At 42.2% G+C, this 23,004-nt stretch overlaps 2 protein-coding genes across 2 annotated transcripts in view; one reads left to right on the forward strand and one right to left on the reverse strand.

The window, feature by feature from the left end:
* The window catches only part of Sh2d4a (SH2 domain containing 4A), a 47,316-nt gene extending 24,806 nt beyond the window's left edge, over positions 1–22,510 (forward strand). Inside the window, exons 5-7 of the mRNA XM_059244471.1 lie at positions 16,001–16,112; positions 18,050–18,251; positions 22,207–22,510. Coding sequence (XP_059100454.1) covers positions 16,001–16,112; positions 18,050–18,251; positions 22,207–22,510 — 618 coding nt within the window. The remainder of the gene's footprint in view (positions 1–16,000; positions 16,113–18,049; positions 18,252–22,206) is intronic.
* A 263-nt stretch (positions 22,511–22,773) lies between these two features.
* The window catches only part of Csgalnact1 (chondroitin sulfate N-acetylgalactosaminyltransferase 1), a 332,858-nt gene continuing 332,627 nt past the window's right edge, over positions 22,774–23,004 (reverse strand). The window contains exon 12 of the mRNA XM_059244472.1: positions 22,774–22,910. Within this exon, the coding sequence (XP_059100455.1) occupies positions 22,774–22,910 (137 nt within the window). The remainder of the gene's footprint in view (positions 22,911–23,004) is intronic.

The raw sequence follows: 23,004 nt of genomic DNA on the forward strand, positions 1-23,004 counted from the left end.
AGGTAAGAGACAGACCTGTTCTCTTTTATCCCTGACTTAAAAACTTATCTCATGGTCACCTGAGTAATAGCTGTTCTTCTCACATCTAAAGTTTGTAGAGAGACACAGATTTCTATACATGGAATAGTTTCTGCAGTTTTAACCAGAACATAAAGAACCAGGTCAATAGATTTGATTTTGGATTATTTTATACTTAAGTAACTTTGGGCTCTGATGCCTCTGTTAGCAAATGACTTCATCCAAAGGCATCCTTTGCAGAACAACAGAAGACATTTCTCCAGTTCTAGGAAAGAAGCACTTATGCCTCACCTTCTAATCACTAGAAACAAACTGGAGGTTTTGGAGTTGAGTAATTTGAACCCTGCTGTGAGGGCAAGAAAATATGAGATCCAGTCATGGGGCATCTTTCTATACACACAATATGATGTTCACAAAAGATTTCTTTAAATAATATATCTATTTTGGTTTATATTTTTTTATTTTATCAAGGAATGTCCCAAATTGACTGCCCAATGAAGTACTAGGTATCTGTAAGGCATGTTGCTAGCACCACGGAAGTGGTATATTCTGGAAAAAGACATTTTCAGTGCTCGTAAGCAACTCCATGACTTGGGGAAAGAGCTTGCTAGGGATCCAGTTCCCTCCATAACATAGATTAAATGGAGTGATGTCATCCCTTTACAAAGGGAGCTGAGATCATTTGTCGATATGAAGCTAGCCTCGTGAAAACTGATGGGAAAAGTAGGATTCATTCAGTTAAGTCTTTCAGATGTGAGATCCTCTCAGGAGCACAGACTTGGTCCTTCTTACTTCTCTGGCAATGAATCAGAGGTGAGGGAATCCCAGATTTGTTCATGGTGAAGAGGAGGCTATGTCACTAAAATTTCTTCCTAGGGGGAAGACAAATATAAGCAATGTTTACCCCTTCTACTAATGTCCCAAAGACAAACTGAGACACAATTCCACCCAAATTTATACTGGGGAAACTGATGAATCTAGTGGGCTTCCTTACAGAGCATAGGTAAAAGGGTTATCATTGTAGGGGTGCTCTTCCCCAACAGGTCACACCTGAAAATTCTTTACCCAGCAAAGGTGAGGGCTTCTGTAGTTGGACTTTCTTTGGACCACCAGCTCCCAAATAATGACAGAGAGACTTCTTATTAATTATAAAAACTTGACCTTAGCTTAGGCTTGTTCCCAACTAGTTCTTAAAATTTACATTAACCTGTTCATATTAATCCACATTCTGCCACATGGCTCTTTACCTCTCCTCCATACTGTACAGGTAACTTACCCATGTCTCGATGGTGAATTCCCTGCACCTCTGATTCCTTCCGGAGTTCTCTAGAAGTCCCGCCTATTCTCTGCTGACCAGCTATTGGCCATTCAGCTCTTTATTAAACCAACCAGAATGTGTCTTTTACACATTGTGATCAAATGTCCTGTAACAGGCTTCCTCACTGCTGCATAGATGGACCACCCCCCTTCCAGTCTTCCTTAGGCCACATGCAATTAAGGCAAATTACATACAACAGGTGGTAGAGAGAAGATGGATGTTTCAAAGAGGGGCTTGTGACTCTTCACTCTCCTCCATTGGGGGGCTGTGAACAGTCAGCTTGCCTGGCTGGGATGATATTTTGCAAGCAGGCACAACTGAATGTCCCAAGAGGGCATTTACTTGGGTCAAAGGACAGTCTCTCACAACAGGCTGTTAGAGCTGAGAACATGGCTTTTACTCTGCAAAGCTGTTGCTTTCTGTCTTTCCCTTCTTTTAGGGATGATGCAATTAAGATATCTCACAAGTGATGCTCTTTCCTATTCTGCAAGACAGCTGTGGTTCTGAGCAGATCACTCCGTGTTTGTGGGTGCCTGAGTGAACACTCAGTGTTTGTGGGTGCCTGTCACTGAACTGGAGGGGATAGTCAGTGGTAGAATTTTGCTGTCATTGAGCTGGGTTCCGAGATAGACAGGTTGGGAACCAGGTGTCAGGCAAATACAAGTACGGTGAGGGATTAATAGACACAGGATGGTAGATGAGACACTGTGTGAACCCCTGGCCCATGGAGTCGAGTGGGAACTAGCTGGATCCTGCAGCCGCATAGAGCTCCTTGGGGTCACTCAATAGAGACAGCTGTCTGAACAGTCTCTGAATTTCTTCCCACTTCCTGCAAGAGAATCTGAGACGACAGAACAGGAGGATGCCAGACTATGATAATTTTTAAGATAAGTCCTTTGTGGTTCTCTGCTTGAATGCAAAGTGTAGTTTGGGAACTCATTAATATCAGGAAACTGACTGTCCTTGTTCCTAAAAGGAACCTTGAATAAGACTATATTTGCTCCCTTTTCCATTTTTATCTCTAGAGAATTATCCTACTAGTTCTGCAGAAAGGACCTTCAGAGCCACACAGCAAAACAGGAGATTAAAATTAGGGATTATGTGTCTAAGAGCTACACAAGATTAATCATCTCAAAATTCCATCATGGAAGGGGTAAGGGCTTATGAGGCCCCCACCCCTCCCTGAGGGACTGTAGACAGTGGTGGCTGGGGGAAATGGGTGTCGTTTTTTCCCTTGGTATATCCTCTGGTCCATTGGTTCCTCCTGCTCTAGTTAATCTCCCACCCACATTCATGCAAGCAACTAAATAAACTCAGTGAATCTCTCTGTCTCTCATAAACATCTGGGTTCAAAGAAGTACCACAAAGTAAAAAGAAAAAAAAAAACCTCTCAGACAGCAGATTACAAAGCCAACAAGAGTCTTCTGTGTCTTATTTTCTTTAACCGGAAGGAGTTAGAGTAGCTCTCAACAGTATGTGTCCCCACAAGACACACTATGTGCTTTGCATGCACACAGTATGAGTGCTACCCAGCAGTGCACAGCAGTTACCTGTAAAAGCATAGTGGAAACCTTCCACCTAGCTCTTCTGTCTTCTATACTGCTCTTCCAAACCAAAGTTAAGCCTCTATCTTCTCTGAAACCAGCAATTATCTGAACTGGATTTTAACTGATTGCTTTTACAAAGGATGCGTCAGAAGTGGAAGGCTAAGGCTGAGGAGATAGCTTACCCGGTAAGTGCATGCCTTGCCAGCAAGAGAACCTTAATTTGATCTTCAGAACCTACTCTTTAATTATTTTTAAATTTGGGCATGGTAGTGCTCTTTTGTAATTCTAACTCCAGGGTGAAAGAGATGTATGGATCCCTGGAGCTTGCATGCTACCTATTATAGCCTACTTGGCTCATTTGGGGGCCAGTGAGAAACCCTGTCTTAAAAAGCAAGATAGAGAGTGTTAATCCCACTGGGCAAGAATAAGACCAATGCACAATTTTGAGCCAAATTTGAAGCAAGCTTTAATTAAATACTGTCCAGGATGATGGACTCTGGCCAGGTCCATTCAAAATGGCCACGAGTCCCATTTTCCAGAGGCTTATACAGGTAAACCCATAAGCCTACATATTTCCTACTCAGGAACAAGCATATATCCTGATGTACTTCCTGCCTATGTACCTCCCACCTACATCCAAACAGAGACAAGCATATACCCTGACATATTTCTTGCTTGTCTACCTCTCATCTACCCATCTACATGTGATTAAGCAAATCCAGTACAGTTGGGTCTAAGAAACTTGTTTAGGGGATCGAAAATGTGTGGCTTGTTATCTTTTTGAACAACATCCTACAGCATTTCAGTATCTGTCCTTGGGAAGTGGCTTACAGGTCAGAGGCATTTTTTGTTTTATGGACCTCTTAGGCACAGCAATTAAAACTTAAAACATAACTTTGGTTCTCCCAAGAGAATGGAGGAAGAACTGTGAGGTTATCCTCTGGCTTTTACATGTGTGTGTACAAGGTGCAGGTGAACCTTCTCACACACATGAACACACACACACACACACACACACACACACACACACACACACAAAGTGAGAGCCTAATATGGACTATTTCTCTGAAGGAGCCTAAAAAGTATGTGCTGAACTGTTTTTTTTTTATTTGTTTGTTTTGTTTTAAACATAGATGCCTCAAAATGTTGTAGTTGAGCAACCACAGTTTTAGATTTTCTGTAGCCTTGGGCCTTCTGAAAAGTAGGTGAGCAAACAGAAATATGTATTGATGTTGTGTGTGTGGCAAGGTTGAGAAGCTCGTGCCCGTCCTAAAGTAGTCATCTGAGGCCAGAGTCCCTGGAAACACCATGGTGTGGACCAGCTTCCTGCAGCAGTTGGCATTATCGTGAGTCATATCACAAGTCTTGGGAGGCCAGGGAGTTGAGGACACACTTACAGTGACGGGCAGTATAAACAGCACAAGGAAATCCATTTCTGAAGTTCAAGCTAGAATTTGGATGACAGAACTAGCTGTGAACAGAGAAGAGAAATAATCCTACCCCCAAACCAGTAACGGTTTCTTTTGATGTAGACTCCTTCACAGAATATATGGAGGATGCATTTCAGTATTGTTTTTTTGTGAAAGATAAAATACTGGCATGTCAGATAAAGACAGAGAAAGAACAAGTGTGCTTATCTAATTCACGAACCAAGAGAAGAGCTATAACTGGAGCCTAATGTGGTTACCCAAGTACTTTCGATTTTAGCTAATAGAAATCAGGACAGTTTATAGAATATGATTTTGTATAAGACACACTCACAAAATGCTAGCACTTTATAAGTCACTTAAGCTGTTCTTTTTAAAAGGACAAAAATAAATAAACAGAAAGCATCTGGCATAACACACTAATGTAAAATAAATTAGAAAAGAGGAAAAATAATGTCTCTAACACAACAGAGAAACACAGTCTGGGGTATTGTATGTGATGAAGTTGGTAACAACTTTCAAACAGCTTTGCTTTCAAAGTTTCTAGTGACAATAAATGTTTTAGATGCCATTTTCAGTGATTTGCCCACCCAACTCATTGGTAGAATTGGGGGAAAGTAAGAAGGAATTTTGAGTCAGTGGACCAAAGGTCAAGTTGAGCACTTGGAATCAGTTATTAACTCTTTGGAGCTGGGTTTCATGATCTCTAAGATGGGGATTACAGTAGCTGTGTGTCATGGACTAATGTATGAATCAAATATAACTGTACAGGGAAGTGTTTTACGGAGTATCCTGCATGATAGGAAAAGCCATGTTCTACAGTTATTTGTACTTTCCTCCACCCCATTGATCAAGACTTCTTGAATCAATCATGCTTCAAAGCTTAACTATCCTCTCAACCGTAGTTCATTGTTTTATATCTTGTGCTTGAACAACTTCTTTGTCTTTCTTGCCTGCTTTTAAAGCTGCTTCATAGATGTGAATGCAAGAACAGCCTTTAAAACTTTGCATCTGAAATGCTTTGCCTTGACTACTCTTCCTAGCTGATTGCATTTTCTGTGGTCTCCACATTGCCGTATAGGACTGTAGGAAGGAAGGTTCAAGAGCAATGACTGAAGTTCTCCTGACATAACTGTTTATACTCTAATGTGCAGAATAAACTAGAGAGTAAACACGATATTTTATGTAAAGGTGTGTCCTTAAATCAAATGTCGTGTTAGAGTGGTTATTCTCAACCTATGGGTTGTGACCTCTTTGGGGATTGAATGATCCTTTCACAGGGGTAGCCTAAGACCATCAGAAAACACAGATAGTTACATAATGATTCATAAAGGTAGCAAAATTACAATTATGAAGTAGCAATGAAAATAATTTTATGGTTGGGGTCACCACAACATGAGGGACTGCAGTAAAGGGTTGCATCATTAGGAAGGTTGAGAACCACTGTGTTAGAGCTTATTGTATTTTTCATTTAAAGCATTCAATAGTCTAAAATGATTTGCTAGAAAAACAAATAAGACAAGTGAGGAAAATATTCCTTGGTTTCCATTGTCCTGAAGAATGTTTTGGTAAGATCTCTTTTTAAGGAGCACATAGCTATTTTCAGCAATAAAATTGATTTTATTTTCACCCTGTTAGTCTGCTTGCCTTGGGAAATCTCTTTTTCGCCTGGTATTTCATAAGCAAAAGGCTAAATCCCAGTGTGCTCAAAAGCTAAATATTGTAGGTATCTATTAAAGTGATAGGTAGGAGGATAGTCTGGTTACTTCATTGACTAGTTAGTGAAATGAGAGAAACTGCTGATTTTTACAGCACTTGAAGTCACTCTGTCTTGATTACTAACAAAATTAGATTGCATATCTTTTAGTGATTGAGAAAGCATTTTGTGAATTTCTTGTGTATTTGTTTATTCACCCAATGTTTATGAGGCCCTATTAAGTGTGGGTCAATGTTCTGTTTTTTGTAGAAGACTCAGTGATGCTGGACCAAGCTGGCATGGTATTTACCCTTATGGAAGTTATTATTCTAAATATCCTTCTATTATAAAGTATCATAGTTAAGAAGTGTAGGAGAATAGGATAGTTGAAAGCGTAGTCATTTGCTTTAAAAAAATAAGATCTCAGTTTTATATTACTCATTATTTTTATCTTTGTTCCCAAAACGTGAATGCAGAAAACATTTCGTTTATTGGAGTCTTCTGATTTAGTTGAAATGAAGGGTCCCTGGCATTTGTTTGATCGTATAACCCTGTTTTTAAATAAAGTGAATGCTAAATGAATGATTTGCAAATCAATTTTACAAGTGAATATAATTAGAATAATCCTTCTTGTATGACATCTATTCTCTTGGGGGATTGCAGTTTGCAGCTTTATAATAACTATAGCATCAGCAGCATCAATCTATAACCCAGTTGCTTATGTAGATGAAATTGCCATACTTCCAGGTCTAATAGCTTTTAAAATATACTCTCATCTGTCCAACTGGATGAGCTACACTCCCAGATTTAATGGAGACCTCCATTCTGACTTGGGCTGCAGGAAACTCTGTAGTTCCTGTGCTTATTAGCTTTCTAGTTCCCTCTTTATTTGGGAAATTTTTGTGTAGCTGCTCTTGGAGGCATTTTTTTTTTTTAAACAGCAAACATGAAGTTGATGTGATTGCTTTAACTCTGACTATAAATTTTTCAGTATCTGCTACATTTCTTTAGGGTAACAGGTAGAAGACAGCTGTGGAGGCTGGTGTGTGTGTGAGAAGACCCTCTTGTTCCCTCTGGGAGAATGAATGGAACAAACTTTAGATACAGAAAGGACATGGGCTTGAGTCTCTGCCCTCATATCTCACCTCTTTAGTAAAGGGATATACCTGCTCTGACACGTGATATAAAGGTCAAATGATGCATTGAACAGGAAAGGGCTTTGTAAGCTTAAGTTATTATGGTAGAGGGCACTTTTCTTCTATTTCTTTTGTATAGGAATAAGTGCAGAGCATACTGATCATCTTCAGAGAGGGCCAGTACCATCTCCAAGCAGCTCATTCTTCCTTCGAGTGCTTAAGTAGAAGGCACTTTTCTGAGATTGTCTTCCTCTTGTATAGACATCATAAACCATCATGTTTGAGCCTGTCAAGCTGGATGGTTTTTAATAAATAAATTTATTGGATGCATTTTTTCAGCCTATTACATTATACACAGTGCATTTCCTGGGTTGGTAAAATACATGTCAGTGTATCTGAGTGGACATGCTTTATGCAAGTCTTAAGTCCTTCATTTTGCTTCAACCCTTTGAGAAATGTCAAACCTTGGATCACCTTGAAAAGCAGAATTTTTATAAACATGGTTGTTAGTATGTATGAAGAGCTTTATGGCATAATTTCAATATATAAAAGTATTCGAACAGAATTATTCAGCTCTAGGGTGGATAATAAAATTCAGGTCCATACCAAAATAAGTCTACTTGAGATCCAATGTGTGCATCTTGGTTTTGAAAACTGAACCTAGAATTTTAAAGACAAAGACGCTCTGACACTCTGAGCTCATCGCTGGGTGGTTTGTATTCATGACCACAGGGCTCTCTTTCGTCTCTGGCATACTTGCTTCAGTTGACACTGTCTGGCACATTGTGTGTGCTTAGCTCTCGGTTATTTCAAGACTATTAACAACCCTGTCATAGCTGATAAGTTCACAACCAGTGAGCAGGTTGAAAATGCCAGTTAAAGAAGAAAAGAAAAAGTTTAAGGTAAATTTTAAATGGTGAGTGCTGAGAAAACAATGCTGTATTGTGGGCTAGGTAAGTGGTTCCGAGAGACTCAAGTCAACTCATACAAGAGGTTTGAAGTGTTACCCATGCAGGTCACATCACCCAGCAAGAGATGAAGTGACGGGGTGGTGGTATTTGATAAAGGACATGACACTTCTGAATAAGTGGGTCACTACTAGATGTCTGGTGGCTTTATGCTAATTCAGGGAACTAAGGCTTGGGAGTTCAATAGCTGGGAGAGTGATGGTGTCTCTAACAGAATGTTGGTTCAAAGATCTCTTGTTTCATGGATGTATCAGTCAAGTTAAGGGCCAAGCCATTATGACGTGCGGCTTTAGAGATTTTCAAAACTTGGAGTATAAATGGGTCAAGTCCTGATTTTAAGAGTACAGCTCAGCACATTTGGAACATCATCTATATCCCTTGAGGAGGGATCAAGGTGGGGTGCCTATCTGCCTCCTAGCTTTCAACGCAAGAAACTGAGCCTGTTTGGAATGCAAGGCTCCATGGGTCTTAGACCAACGAGGAAAGGGAGCTTGAGCCTATCCTGAAAGTCCACATCTCTGAGGACAGAAAAGAATTCAATGATTTTTTCAAAGTCATCAGAGGCAGTTGAAGAAACAGTTCTAACTTGTGATGAGGGAACTGGTCTCTGGACTATTTCTGATGCCGAGCAGCTAAGTGTTCCTTAATGCATATGAATATGCAAGTGGGTGTTGGGAAGCCTATGGGCTTTATTCACTTTCGTGTCATCAGCATAAATGATCTTTTGGCCTGCACCTGGTTTTCCTGTGGCTGCAATGTCAGCAGCACAGAAATCATACACATTAACAAAAGCCAGTGGTGTGCTCCCACACAACCCTGAGGCAGTTTCTTCACCTGAAAATGAGTTCTGTCATCAAAGATATTACCCAGAGTTAACCCAATACTAAATCCCTAATACAACACTGCACCATTGTAGACCTCCAAGTGGCCAGCAAGCACTGGTAAAGTTACCATAAATTCAACTACACATCACGAGTAAAACAAATTCTCAGCAGAAAGCTTGAACTGTGCTGTCAGTTTGTAATGGCCTATTTTATCAGCTTAGGGCAGTGAAACCTTTGGGAAAAAAAATAGACCCAAGATGTAACACACACACACACACACACACACACACACACACACACACACACACACACGGTTACTTTTCGTTTTTAACATTCCTGGGTGGTTGTTTGTTCTCAGTAGGGCTGAGCTCCACAGGGTCACTCCTTAAACTAAGGAATCTTGTTGACATCTAGAAGACATCCAAGTTCCCCCAGGGCATCATAGGAATGAGACAGACCAAACCATCAGCTCCTGACTTCTGGTCATTCATCCATCTCTATGCTCTACTGAATGGAAACACAGTGCTTTCATATGCTGCCAGGCAGCATGGCTCAGGAACTTGGGTGCCCGTGGGAAGGGAGACTTGGTGGCTCCAGATCTGTGGGAAACACTGATAGATCAGCTTCTGAAATTACTTCACAATTCTAAACACTACAAAAATGTGTGTGTGTAGATGAATTTCTAAATGTTCTTACTAAATAAAAAACATGGAACCAAATATGGGTGTGAAAGCCTTAGGGAGATCAGGGAAATAGGAATAGTCACCAGCCAACCTTACCACGCCGCAGCTTCCAAATGTGAGCTACTTTCTGTCTTACCCCTGCCTTTATTGCCTTGTTGTTCTGCCCTCTCATTGGCTCTTAGCCCAGCTACCTCACTTCCTTGTCATTGTCTGTCTGTACAGACCTCCAGGTCTCTATGGTTGATACTGGGATTTAAGGCATGTGTCACCACACTTGGCTCTGTTCCCTCATACGGCCTTGAACACACAGAGACCCTGTCTGCTAAGTGATCGGATTAAGGGCGTGTGCTACCACTGCCTGACTTTTGTGTTTACTGAAAATGGCTTGCTATTTCCTCTGATCTCCAGGCAAGCTTTATTTATCAAATCACAAATAAAATATCACCACATTTTGGCACAAATAAAATATAACCACATGTGTGTGTTTCTAATTTTTAGTCACAATGCAGTTTTTCCAAGATGTACTCAACAAAAGTTGGCAGATTCCATCAATCATATGCAGGCATATGGATTCCACCAGGTAAAATGGATTTGCATTCTGTCTTCAGGGGCCTGGATGCATAGCCATTTCCACTAACGTTTCACAAATTAGTTAATTAGGATCATGCAGACATGACATTAGGCAGCAGAATGTGGAATCTGTCTTGAAAGCCACAAGCACAGCTATTCGTCTTTCCCCATTTATCTTGAGTTGGGAACGTCTTGGATGTCATGCAAGGAACAGATGCCAAGATGTATCTGCTGAACTTCTCACCGAAGAGCCAAAACAGAGGCGGCATCCCCAGCGGCTGGGAACATCCAGGGAAGACTGATTCTAGAGAGTGACAAATGGCCTATCAAGCCTGGCATCAACTGGGACTCCTGCTCATGTGGCTTGTGTGCTTGCTGTCTCTGTGAGCCTCACTGCTGGGAAGGAGCAGCGGCTTGTGCTGCCACTGTCCATTGAGCTGAGAACGTCTTTGGGCCTGGGATTGCTTTTCCATCCATCCAGACATGACCTTGTCCTTAAAGAGCAAGCCCTGTTATTGCTTTTCCGTCGGTGCTGAGGCTGGGCTTTAATCGTAACCTACGGCTGTTTCAGTCAGCAATTGCGGCTCCACAGTTACCGGTCTGCTTCTCTGGCAGTGGCCACGCCACTTACACCCTAGCCTGGTGGGATTTCTGTTCCCGAAGGCACCAGCTATGTCGCTGCCGCCAAATATAGCTTTTAATTAAATCTCTCTCATTCTATGTATTAATAAGACCCAGAGTCGAAGGCTGGGATGAATGCCTGCTGGCTCAGAAAGGTTGAATAGCAACTAGCTGACTTTCTCTCTTAGCCTGGCATCTCCTAAAGCAGGTGTCCTTCTGCTCTGTCAAAACCCAAAACACACGCCACACAAAGTCCCTCCCTACTACTTCCTGTGCATCTGTCTATCATCCTACAGATGCCCTCTGATTCTCTATGATTGCTTCTGTCAACTAGGTGCTGACTCGGCTTCCTGGCCCAAGGTTGGTTGTATTTAATTAAAGCAAACGCAAACTCAGGATTCACAGTGTAATTGAATATCCCACAGCACCCTGCTTTTCCCACTGTATTAGATTGCTGTCAGATCACAGGCTGTTCACAATAAATTAGGGACCGATTGTGGTAGGATTTGATGCACAATAGGTCTGAAAATTCGTGGTAAAACACAAGGCCAAGAGGAGAAGTTTTCTAATGGGTCCAGGACTAAGAATGGGCTTTCGAAGAGGCTGCCTAGAAGTTCCTGTGGGCCATGTGGTCTACTCCCCAGCTCTTCTTTAGTGACCCCCACTAATGGAGACAGCTTACAGTTGTGGAACATCAAGAAATCACACTGAATTCAGGGCTGGAAGGATGGTTCAACAATTCAGAATGTTTGCTTTCTGTGCAGTCACCAGGACTGGAGCTGGGTTCCCAGCATCCACATAAGAAGCTGGGAGCCTCATACACATGCACACGCACACACATACACACACACACACACACACACACACACACACCACACCACACCACACCTGTAGCCCTCTCCAAGAGAGGTGGAAGCAGAAGAACTTTTTCTGTGTTTCTGGCTTCTAGCTTAGCAAAGAAAACGCAAGCTCCAGGTTCAGGGAAGATCCCTTCTCAAAGGAATAGATGGAGAGTAATGGAGGTGCTCTCTTCTGGCCTCTGCATGTGTGTGCAGGTACATGTACCTGAACACACACACACACACACACACACACACACACACACGAAAGTCTTTCTTTTAGAGAAATGCTGTTGTGTTTTTGGAACGTTCGTCCTCATGTGTGTATTGACAATGGAGGGCATCTCTACCCTACATCTAGGAATTCAACTAACCATGTATCACAAGCACTTGAAAATCACTGCATTTGTACTGGCCATGTGCAATAAATACTTGGAAAGTATTTACCTTGCATTATGATAGGTGATTTGATGTAAATACAAGGAAGTATATAGGTTAACCGCAAACACTGTGCTTCCTTATATGAGAGACTTAAGTATCTGGAGATTTTCAGTGCTGCCAGGGGTTCCTAGACACTGAGGAATGACTACATGCTGGAAATGAGTGGAAAAAAGTTTCAGTACTATTGTCCCTAATCACATCATATCAGCTTAAATGATGAAAGCCAAAAAAGTCAAGCCGTATATTCATTCAAGAAGTATTTGCTGAATGCCTGCTGGGCACCAGGTATGGGTGTGAAAATTGAAGACATATTTTATCATAAAATTAGATAAAATTTCTTCCCTTCAGGGAGCTTATGTTCTGGATAGGGAGGTGAGAAAAGGTAAATTTATCTGTGAAGTCTGCTGATCATAAGAAATCTGGAAAAAAAATAAAGAAGAATGTAGAGGCTGAGGGATGCTGGGATGTAGGTAGTGGTAGGAGAAGACCATTCTGAGGAGGTGATGCTGGAGCAGAGCCCTGGAGAGGCAAGGTGGATGGATGAGAGGGAAGTGTGGTCCAGGCAGAAGGAATTCCAGGCACAAAGACATGGAGGAGAAGGCATGATTGATGTGCTCAAAGCATGATGACAGGTATTTGGAGAGAATGAGAAGGTCACCCCCCAGATCCCACCGAACAAAGGTGATAGAACAAGGCTTGCCCTCTTAGAGGTTAGCTTGGAAAGAGTTCTTTACTTTTCTAGCTTCTTGGGATAAACAGAAAGGTCAGGGCCAGATCTCATCTGCTATTGACTTGTGAGGCTTATTCATTTTCTCTCCTTCCCCACTGTGCCCATATAATTACACTGTAGGGAAGAAAGGATTGGGTTTACTAAATAGAGCACTCCCAAGCATCTGATTACCAGCTATCAACCAAGCCCTCTCCGTGTTATTTTCTCAATATTTTTCCTTCGGTGGGTTCACTTTTGAAACTTTTTATAAACAACGACCTGGGCAGGGGGCAGTAGAGGGGTTGGCTACAGTGAACCCTATGCTCTTGAAGAGGACCTGAGTTTGATTTCCACCAACCATCAACATTAGGCAGCTCACAACTCCCCCAGACTCCAAGGAATTTAGTGCCTTCTTCTGTCCAACAAGGGCACCTGAACACATGTGTGTACATGCATACACATTAACAAAAGTAAAATACATTGTCCAGCTTCTTGTTCATACTGAGCATCCTAATTTGATGTTGTGACTGTGTTTTGAGGTTATTTAAAAATAAATGCAGGGCCTTGGGAGATAGCTCAGTTGGTAACCTGCTTGCTGTGCAAGCATTAGGACACGAATTCTGATCCCCGGATAAAAATGTGCGTGCCTATAATCTCAGAACCAGGAAGGCAGAGACAGGTGGATATCTGGCACTTGCTGGCCAGTTGGATCTAGACAATCAAGGAGCTCCAGGCTCAATGAAAGAACTTGTCTCAAAAAGAAGGTGAGGAAATGATTGGGGAACACACTTGATGAACACTAGCCTCTACATGCCCTCTCACTCCTGCACAGATGTACCCCCACATATGAACACACATAGAGAAAGACAGCCAGGAACGAAGACACGGAGAGATTAAATAAATACATACGCATGTGCTGCATTAGCTGGTTCCTCCGCTAAGACATTCCATCCAGGAGGGGGGAGGGAAGGAAGGATACAAAATGGAGAAGTTACAAGAAGTTGTAAGCACTCCCAACCGGTCCAAAGTTAGGTAAGCCGTAAGTAATTGGTAGGTTGGAGGAAGCTTTTCAGTGGCCCTGTCTGGAAGTTGGGCCAACAATTCCAGGAACTATGAGTGGTCACTGTGCTGGGGTGGGTTTGGCGATGCCCCCAGCCTTTCGGGGGTCTGTGATACTGTCAGCATCCCCAGTGACCTCACTGTTTCCTCAGTCTTGATGTGGAGAGAATGTTTTCTTCATAACTAGTTTGTTATGTACCCGGGAAGAGGTGTACCCCATGAACAGAGTTCCTCTTTGAAGGGTTTTTGTTTTCCCTCCTGTTCAAGTCTGAAAATCGCCAGCAGTGCTGGGATGTACTTCAGGCTCATAAACAACTTCTCAGCAAAAGACGGCAAGTTTTAGTTTTTTGGTTTTGGTTTTTAGTTTTGGTTTCAGAAACCAAAAGCTGTTCTTGGGATTTTATAAAACGCTGTGCCACAAACGGTAGGAGCTTGGCCCTCGGCAGGAAAACAATGTAAGAAAAAGGTAAAAATAAAAGATGTGCTCAAAGCACAGTTTCAGAGTATGACTGCCTTTGTGGTGGTTTATGGTTTCCTACAGCGACCCAAACGCGGGTTCCCACCACAATTTGTATTTTAATTGTGGTAAGATACTTTCATCGCAAGGCAATCTTTGTGCACACTTGGGGATAGGGTGGTGTGTGTGATATCTACCTGCTTGCCAATATACGAGCATGCAGAAGCCCGTGCGTAGATGTCTTCCTCTGTGGCATTGCATATTTTTTGAGACTTGGTCTCTCACTTAGCCTAGAACATGCTGTTTGCCCCCAGTATGCACCTGTCTTTACCCTGCCAGTACTGGGATTACAGGCACATGCCGCAAGGCCCAGCTACTAGATGGATACTAGGCATTCAAACTCAGGTCCTGATGCTGGGACAGCTGGCACTTGACACACTGAATCCATCTTTGTAGCTGGAAGGTCAACATTGTCATTTTCATGGTCCTCCTCCTCTTGTGGCACAGGGGATTGAGCTTGGAGCTTCTCACATGCTAAGCAAGCCAGGAATAGAGCTTTCACAGAGCTGGTCTATGCCCAAGCTGTGGCCACGACCCTCTTTTCATTTTGAGACATGGTGTTACAAAATTGTTTGTGCTGAACTTGAACTCACTCTGGAGTGTATTTCCCTTTTTCAAAGGTGATATTTTTGTGTGTTTTTAAGAAAAAAAAGCATCTTTATTCCTTTTTTGAGCACCCCAAATCACATATCACATTCTCCTATTTGGATACAAGGTTGGAGAATATTTAGACCCCACCCAGCTGAGATTGCTCTTGGGATCCTGTTAGCTACAGCAGGTCAGTGTCAACACTGGCCCCATGACCTGACATGTTTACTTCAGAGAAGTATATTTGAAATAGCTAAATACCACATCTGGGGAAGGACTGCTTAGAAAAGTCTTAGGTGCTGTACGATGTGCTAGGCACTCCTAAAAACATGGATGCTCACAGTAACTCTGTGTTATGTTCCTCTTTCTCACTTCTGTGAGAGGATCAGGAACAGAGTCTAGAGTCCCACACAGAGGTAGCTGAAGCTCTTGGAGATTATTAACATGTGAAACTTGATTTTCTTGGAGAAGCTGGATTTAAATTATTCATTTGAATTTTACTTCTTGTTACTCTGTTTTGGTTTTCTCCCCAAGTTCTCAATAGTGCATATGTTTTTAAACAGTTGTTTTTTTTGTTTTTTGTTTTGTTTTGTTTTTTTTGTTTTTCAAGACAGGGTTTCTCTGTGTAGCTTTGCGCCTTTCCTGGAACTCACTTGGTAACCCAGGCTGGCCTCGAACTCACAGAGATCCGCCTGGCTCTGCCTCCTGAGTGCTGGGATTAAAGGCGTGCGCCACCACCGCCCGGCTCAGTTGTTTTTTTTTTTTTTTTTTTTTTTTTTTTTTAACCTGACACATCTCAGTTGAGTATGAGGTATACTGTGAAATTTCCACCATATAACTTTGTAACACAAAGTATACAGGATTGACAGGTGGGGTATATTTGCATCATCCTCATGACTCTATGCCTCTGACCCAAGGTACACCAAGTACCTCCCTAGTGGGCCAGAGATGGTTAAATAGAAGGCATGGTGCCTTTGTCCTCTAAAGAAATGGCCACATTCTTTCACCACTTCCCATCTCTATTTTTATTTTCAAACAGACTAAAGAGCCCGTCAAGAAAAAGGAAGATGAAGAAGTAAAACAAACAGAGGATGAAAAAGCCAAGCAGATATACAAGAGCTGGAAAGAGGATTCAGAATGGCAGGCATCTTGTGAGTACCCGGGGGTCTCAGACACACCATCCAGGCTCTCAGCTGGACCGTCTTCCAGTGAAATGATTCAGCTAGGGGGCACAGGAAGTGCATCCTTGAGAAGTGTCTTTCCATTGAGTAGTCACTCAAATGTTATCAGTAAATGATAACTGCTCAGATGCCTGGGTAGCAGAAGGCTTTTCATTCATCTTTATACCATTACATTATAATGCTTCTGTATGGTAGAACTGTATATCGTTATGAAAAATATCCCATGGAAGAATGTCCATTGACATTAAAATATGTCTTTTTCTTGTAGAAGAAAAAAATTATAAGTAGTATAAAATATCACTATTTTAAAATTCTAAATTATTATGGAGAGAATAGGGAGATTATTAACATGTGAAACTTGATTTTCTTGGAGAAGCTGGATTTTAAATTATTCATTTGAATTTTACTTCTTGTTACTCTGTTTTGATTTTCTCCCAAGTTCTCAATAGTGCATATGCTTTTAAACAGTTTTTTTTAAGCTGACCTATCTCAGTTGAGTATGAGGTATACTGTGAAATGTCCACCATATAACTTTGTACTACAAAGTATACAGAACTGACAGGTGGGGTATATTTGCATCATCCTCATGGCTCTATGCCTCTGACCCAACACTGACCCTCTTTTGAGCTTGTACTGCCAGGGCCAAACCAGGAAGACAGGTCAGGCAGAGGATGGTCTACCCAGGCTTAAGAATGGCTTAGAGTCTTCCCTTGGCATCAACAGAGAAGACTCCACTGCCTGGTAATTGCTTGAGACAGGGAGAGAGACAGAACCTAAACATCAAGATTTTCAAGATTCTAAGGGTCCTAAATTGGTCTGCAGTTCTGTTACATTCCACTATGCTGAAAGTTTTTGTGAAACAAAAAATATTTGCGAGATCCAATCTGTGGCCTTCTTATGCTAAGCACTGAAACTCTGGTATGATGAAATGTTTTTAGTATGTTTACAATGTCAAACATGACAATATTTAACCCATAATGCCTCAATTATTTTAAAAAAAACCCTCAATGAAAGTGGTTATTGCAAACAAAACAAAACAAAACAAAATCCTGGAAACTTTGAAGTTGGGCAGAAATGATACATGTCTTTAACCCCAGCACTGGGGAAGCAGAGGCAAGCAGATCTCTGTGAGTTCAAGGTCAGCCTGATCTACAGAGCAAGTTCAAAGACAGCCAAGGCTACTCAGAGAAGTCCTGTCTCGAACGGCGCCCCCTTCCCTGAAAAAATGGTTATTGCATCCTGCGTTACTCTTTAACACTATATGGCTAGAACATGACAATGCCCTCTATTTTAGAAAGTAATTAATGTTCAAGGACACACTGGAAAGTGCTTTGTACATTTACTAAGGTGTTCTGGGTAAAATTCCTTTACTTTCTGTCTTTGGGGCCAATTCACATTCAGTGAAGCCTCTAGTGGGCTCTAGATGTGACCGGCCTAGCTGTTCTTTTCCTAAGTCACCTGTGATGGCAAAGTCCTGCCTTCCTAGTCTCTGCTCATGACTTGGAATGCACAGCATCCTGGCCATGCCTCTCTCAGGAATGTGGTTCTGGCCTCTGCTGTTCCTAGTCTCTCCAACCTCACAGTTCAGTCCTGCAAAGTGAAGTAGCGATATCTTGCTATGCATTTCCACTTCCACCTCCCTCCTTCCCCTTTGTCTTTCTTTCCTCTCCTTCTCAGGAAGTCCTCAGCTCCCAAATGCAGATAGGAATGCCGCAGCAAGCACAGGAGAGCTCTTAAAATGTTATCCTAGGTACAGGGAAGTGATTGTTAATGTAAGCACAAGGCCAGCTCTGCCAGGGTCCTTCCCAGGGCACCACTGTTCAGTGCTGAGTCTCCTGTGGCTGTGGGCTCTGAATGTGACCTTTGGCAAGCCCGATGGACTTCCTCAGATGCCTTTGTCTTTCTAGTGCGAAAATCCAAGGCAGCCGATGAGAAGAGGCGCTCCTTAGCCAAACAAGCACGGGAAGACTACAAGAGGCTATCCCAAAGGGGAAGGAGTGGGGAGGGGCTGCAGAGCCCGTTGGCTGGCCCACAGAAGCCTAGAAGACCTCCTCTTCCCCCGAAGCCCCAGTTCCTACACCCACTAGGAAACCCTCCGAAGTCTGTAGGGTAAGAAACCACATGTATGGGGTTCATCACGAGCCCTGGGATGGGCCGATTAAAGCTGTATATCTTGGGACACCAGGAGCTGGCTCACTGCTTAGGTCGACGCAGGCTCGCCTCTAGCCTTGCCTTCTTCGCTCTAAGATATCCACAGTGGCTATAATTATAACGCAAGCACAGGGAGAAGATGTCTAGATAGGTGATTTCCTGTTCGCCGCCTCCACCCAGTGGCAGTAAGTTTACAGGAAAGAGAAACAGGGAGCATGGGGAGTGGGAGGATGGATGATGCTCAACATTGCCTCTAGTGGTTAAAAAAAAAATAACAAAGTAGGATCCTGCAAGCAGGTGGACTCTATCCGCAAGCCTGGGACTGCCCTTGACTGCTGAAGAGTCAGGGTTTGAGGGCAGTTCTCTTTCTAAGATGCAGAACCGAGGTCATAGTTTCAGAATTTTGAAATGCTCCATCCTGGATCCAAGTCTCTATTTGGTGATGAAGGCACCTTTGCCTTCTAGGCATAACACATGCTGGTAGGCTAAAAAAGAAAATACTGATAACTGGAATAAAACCCCATCCCTTAGGTTTACTGACTATCAAATTCTTTTTTTTTTCCAAATGACTACTGATCTATAGACTTGTTAATATTCTAATAGTTTTTGATTGCTTGTAATAGGGATCAAACCCAGGGCCTCTCACATGTTCGGTAAGCACTATACTACTAAGCTACATCTTCAGCCCTAATATTCCAATATTTAGAAAGAAATAGTTAAGATCAATTTTTGATTGCATGATACAGACTGCAGCTAGCATTGCCTTCTGAAATAAAAAACTAAAAATACTTCTTCATTAAGAGTTCGGCAAAATGAGCCGGGCGGTGGTGGTGCACGCCTTTAATCCCAGCACTCGGGAGGCAGAGCCAGGCGGATCTCTGTGAGTTCGAGGCCAGCCTGGGCTACCAAGTGAGTTCCAGGAAAAGGCGCAAAGCTACACAGAGAAACCCTGTCTCAAAAAACCAAAAAAAAAAAAAAAAAAAAAAAAAGAGTTCGGCAAAATGAAACAAACGATCTTTGTTTTTTTAATTTAAAAAAAATTAGTTTTTTCTAAATAGGGATTATGACCTCAGAGGAAACACAAGGGTGACTCATTTCTTTTTCTGTAATTGTTTCTTCCCACTGCCCTGAAAGTTCCATATTGAGACGTGGTGACCAACACTATGTACACACTTTGGGAAGTGAGGTTTTATTTTTTATTTTTCCCCTTACAGTTAAAAATAAAAAGTCAGGAAATATGTATCTCCTGTTAGCTTTGTAACAGGTCTCAAATAAACTCCTGCACGTGGCTCTGCCTAGTGTAACTCTGGCCACAGAGCTTCATGAACAGTTTTTTCTTGTTTTCTAGCACCTTCATGGGGTAGCATGGATGCGGCTCACATGATGTCTCTCTCCTGTAGTTTTTAGTGTATTTGATGCATGACGATGTAGGTGGGCCTTTAAAGGGAAGGAAACGGTTCTTGTCAGTTGTGCTCAGATCATTTTTTTCCAACTTAAGACACTGTATGAAGAGCTCTCTGTGTGTCAGAGTGGATGGGGCGAGGCTTGGGACTCTGGGCAGCTATGACACAGGTCAGTCAGGAGCCAGCCCAGAGAAACACAGACGCTAGCCTGTCCCATGTATGTGGAATTTTACTCCATCTCTGAGGATTTTGGGGAGAAAAGGAAGCTAATGTGGAAACTAGTATGATAATTTGTCTTTTAATCTCACGTGTATATGCCAGGTCTGCTTCCTGGAGAAGTCAAATATTATAAGACATTTTCTCTCAAATCCTCTGAATGTCATAAATGATAATACATAGCTGTATTTGCATATATGCATGAAAGTTTCCTCTGCTCATCCAACGGTCGGTTGAGCAGGATTTGGGAATGATGTTTATTACCTTGCAGTTCTGCCTTCTGTGGTGGGACCCACCCACCCTGGATCCCCCTTCCGATGCCGAGTGGATTTCAAGATGGTGCTGTTGTTTATCTTTCCTTCCTGGTCTGCAGACTTACTCCCTTTACCTTCTTCTTCCAAGAGCATCTTTTAGTAGAAATAAACCTGCTCAGAATGTGAGAGAAGAAGCAGGAGAAGGAGGTGAGCAGAAACCAAGGAAGAAGAGGAAAAGCAAGCGATTAGGGAGTTAGGGAGGCAGCTAGCTCATTACATTACGTGGGCTTGCCTTTGTTCGCACACCCATCCTTTCCAGGAAAACAGCTCCCACTGCTGAACGCTTCTTTCCTCCCATTGTTAATTGGAAGTTAGTAGATCTCCTAACCCATAGTAAAGTGAATTTGAATCTAACACAGTAGTGGTTATTGCTCTGACTGGTCCTTTAGGACCAGACAGATGAATGTGTTTCTCCTTCTCTGACCTTGAAGAACCATATAATGGTGGCACGTAGGGGGCCCAACCTACCATTAACTCTGCCTTGTGATTAGATGTTGGAAATGGAAATGAATGTAATTCTCTCCTCCCACCTCTTCCTCCCTTGTCTTCTCCCTTACCCTTTCCTTCTTCCTCTCCCCTCTCCCTCTCTGTATAAAGTCAGCCATCAATATCTACGGCAACAATTCCCAAGACCCCTTGAAGAGACCAAAATGTGAAAGATGCTCAAATCCCTTGTATAAAATGGTGCAATGTTTGCATATAATGCATGCATAGTCTCCCTGTACTTTAAATAATCTCTAAATCACTTATGATGACTAATATAATGTAAGTGCTATACAAACAAGTAAATCCTTATATGGTATTCTTTGGGGAATAATGACAATCAAACATGTCTGTACATGCTTAGTATAGTAGAAATTTTTTCTTGAATATTTCCAGTCCTTCATTGTTTGAGTTGATACAAGTCAGTTTGTGTGTGCATATGTATACACACACACACACACACACACACACACACACACACGTGTATATGTGTAAGGCTATACACATATATGCATACACATAATGAATCATTATTTTTCCCTTAAATTACAATTAAAACTTTAATTTTCCTTTATCACAGATAAAAATATCACATCTATAATCAGATTATCGTAAATTCCCATAAGCTTATTTTTTTTATTGAAAATGTATACACTCTATTCTGATCACAGTTCCCCCTCCATTTCCTCCCAGGTCCCCCCAACATCTCCATCCATCTAACTCCTTACCTTCTTTCTCTCTGTCTTTAGAAAACAAGCAGGCAAATAAAAAAGCAAACAAATCAGCATAAAAAAATAACTTAAAAGGAACAGTAAAAAAATATAAGACAAACACACAAAAAATAAAACCCATAAAAACACACAATTAGAAATCATAATAAACAATCAAAAGACCAGTGAGATTTAAAAAAAATGCCCAAACAAAATATTATAAGACAATTTTTTTTCCCCCAAAACACCATTGAGTTCATTTTGTGTAGGCATTTACTGCTGGGCATGGGGCTTCCTTTAAGTTTGTACACCCAATGAGAAAACTATTTTTTTTCCTTTGTAAGCAGGTGTCAGTTGGTCTGGGTTAGTAATGAGAGCCCATGTCCACTTCCCCTCTCAGCACTGGATCCTAGCCGATTCAGACCTGTGCAAGCCCTGTGCATGCTGCCACAGTCTCTGTGAGTTCCTGTGTGCTGTGTCTAGAAGATCTTTTTCTTGGTGTCATCCATACCCCCTGGCTATTCCACTCTTCCAGTGTCCTTTTCCACACAGCTTCCTGAGCCCCGAGGGTAGGGATTTGATGGAGACATTTATGGCTGAGTATTCCAAGGTCTCTCACTCTCTGGATAATGTCTGGCTGCGGGTCTCTGTATTTGTTCCCCTCTGCTGTAGGAGGAAGCTTCTCTGATAGTGGCTGAGCCAGACTCTGATCTATGAATATAGCAGCGTGGAGGACATTATTTCAAAATAGTTAGCTCTAACTTGAGAATCGTCTTACCTATCACAGGAATCAGGGAGTGATAAGGACAGAGTCCAGCTCCACCCAGGAGGACATCGTTCGATGGTTCAAAGAGGAACAGCTGCCATTCCGTGCAGGTTTCCAGAAAAACTCAGACACCATCGCTCCCTGGTTCCACGGTGAGTACCAAGACCATCTCTGTGGCAGATCAGACATGCTTGCTCCAAGAAAGACAAACAATGAGGACTCCCCCGCCCCTTCTTCTTCGTGCTGTACTAAGAGTCTTGCGCATTATTCTCATGAAGCATTTTCTCAGTTCTTTCCAGAGGGCTGCTTTCTTGTGCCTACTTAGAAAGCAGTCAGCATTCATGGCTACTGTGCATGATGAGGGTTAATTCTTCACCACAAATACAACACTCCAAGGTAGATGGGAAAAGCAGGGCTTCCTAGGGACTCAGAGGAGAGAGTGTAACTTCAGCAAACGCCACTGTCTTCCTCCATTAGAAACTCAGTGGGGGCTGTTTGATGTAGTGGGGCTGGGTCAGCAGGCAGAAGGTCAGCTTTCTTAACTAGTTGCACTACCCTGAAGAAACAGTGGTCTCTTTCTATAGCTGCTCAACCCACTTGAACCCCAATTTCCTCATCTTCTAAATGAGAATCTGAAGCTTTTTTGATCTTAAAGAATCCTGTGACTTTGATCCTTCTTTTTTGATGCTCTAGTACGTTGTCTGCAAGATAGAGTTCTTTGAGTCCTGGGATAGTATTAGCTGATCATTTCAGCATTTGGCTTAAGAGACTGTTAACTGAGGCTCCTCTGTCGACCCAGGTCATACTCACTGGCTGCTT

The sequence above is a fragment of the Peromyscus eremicus genome, chromosome 17 (assembly GCF_949786415.1).
Source record: "Peromyscus eremicus chromosome 17, PerEre_H2_v1, whole genome shotgun sequence".
In the NCBI taxonomy this organism is placed as follows: domain Eukaryota; kingdom Metazoa; phylum Chordata; class Mammalia; order Rodentia; family Cricetidae; genus Peromyscus; species Peromyscus eremicus.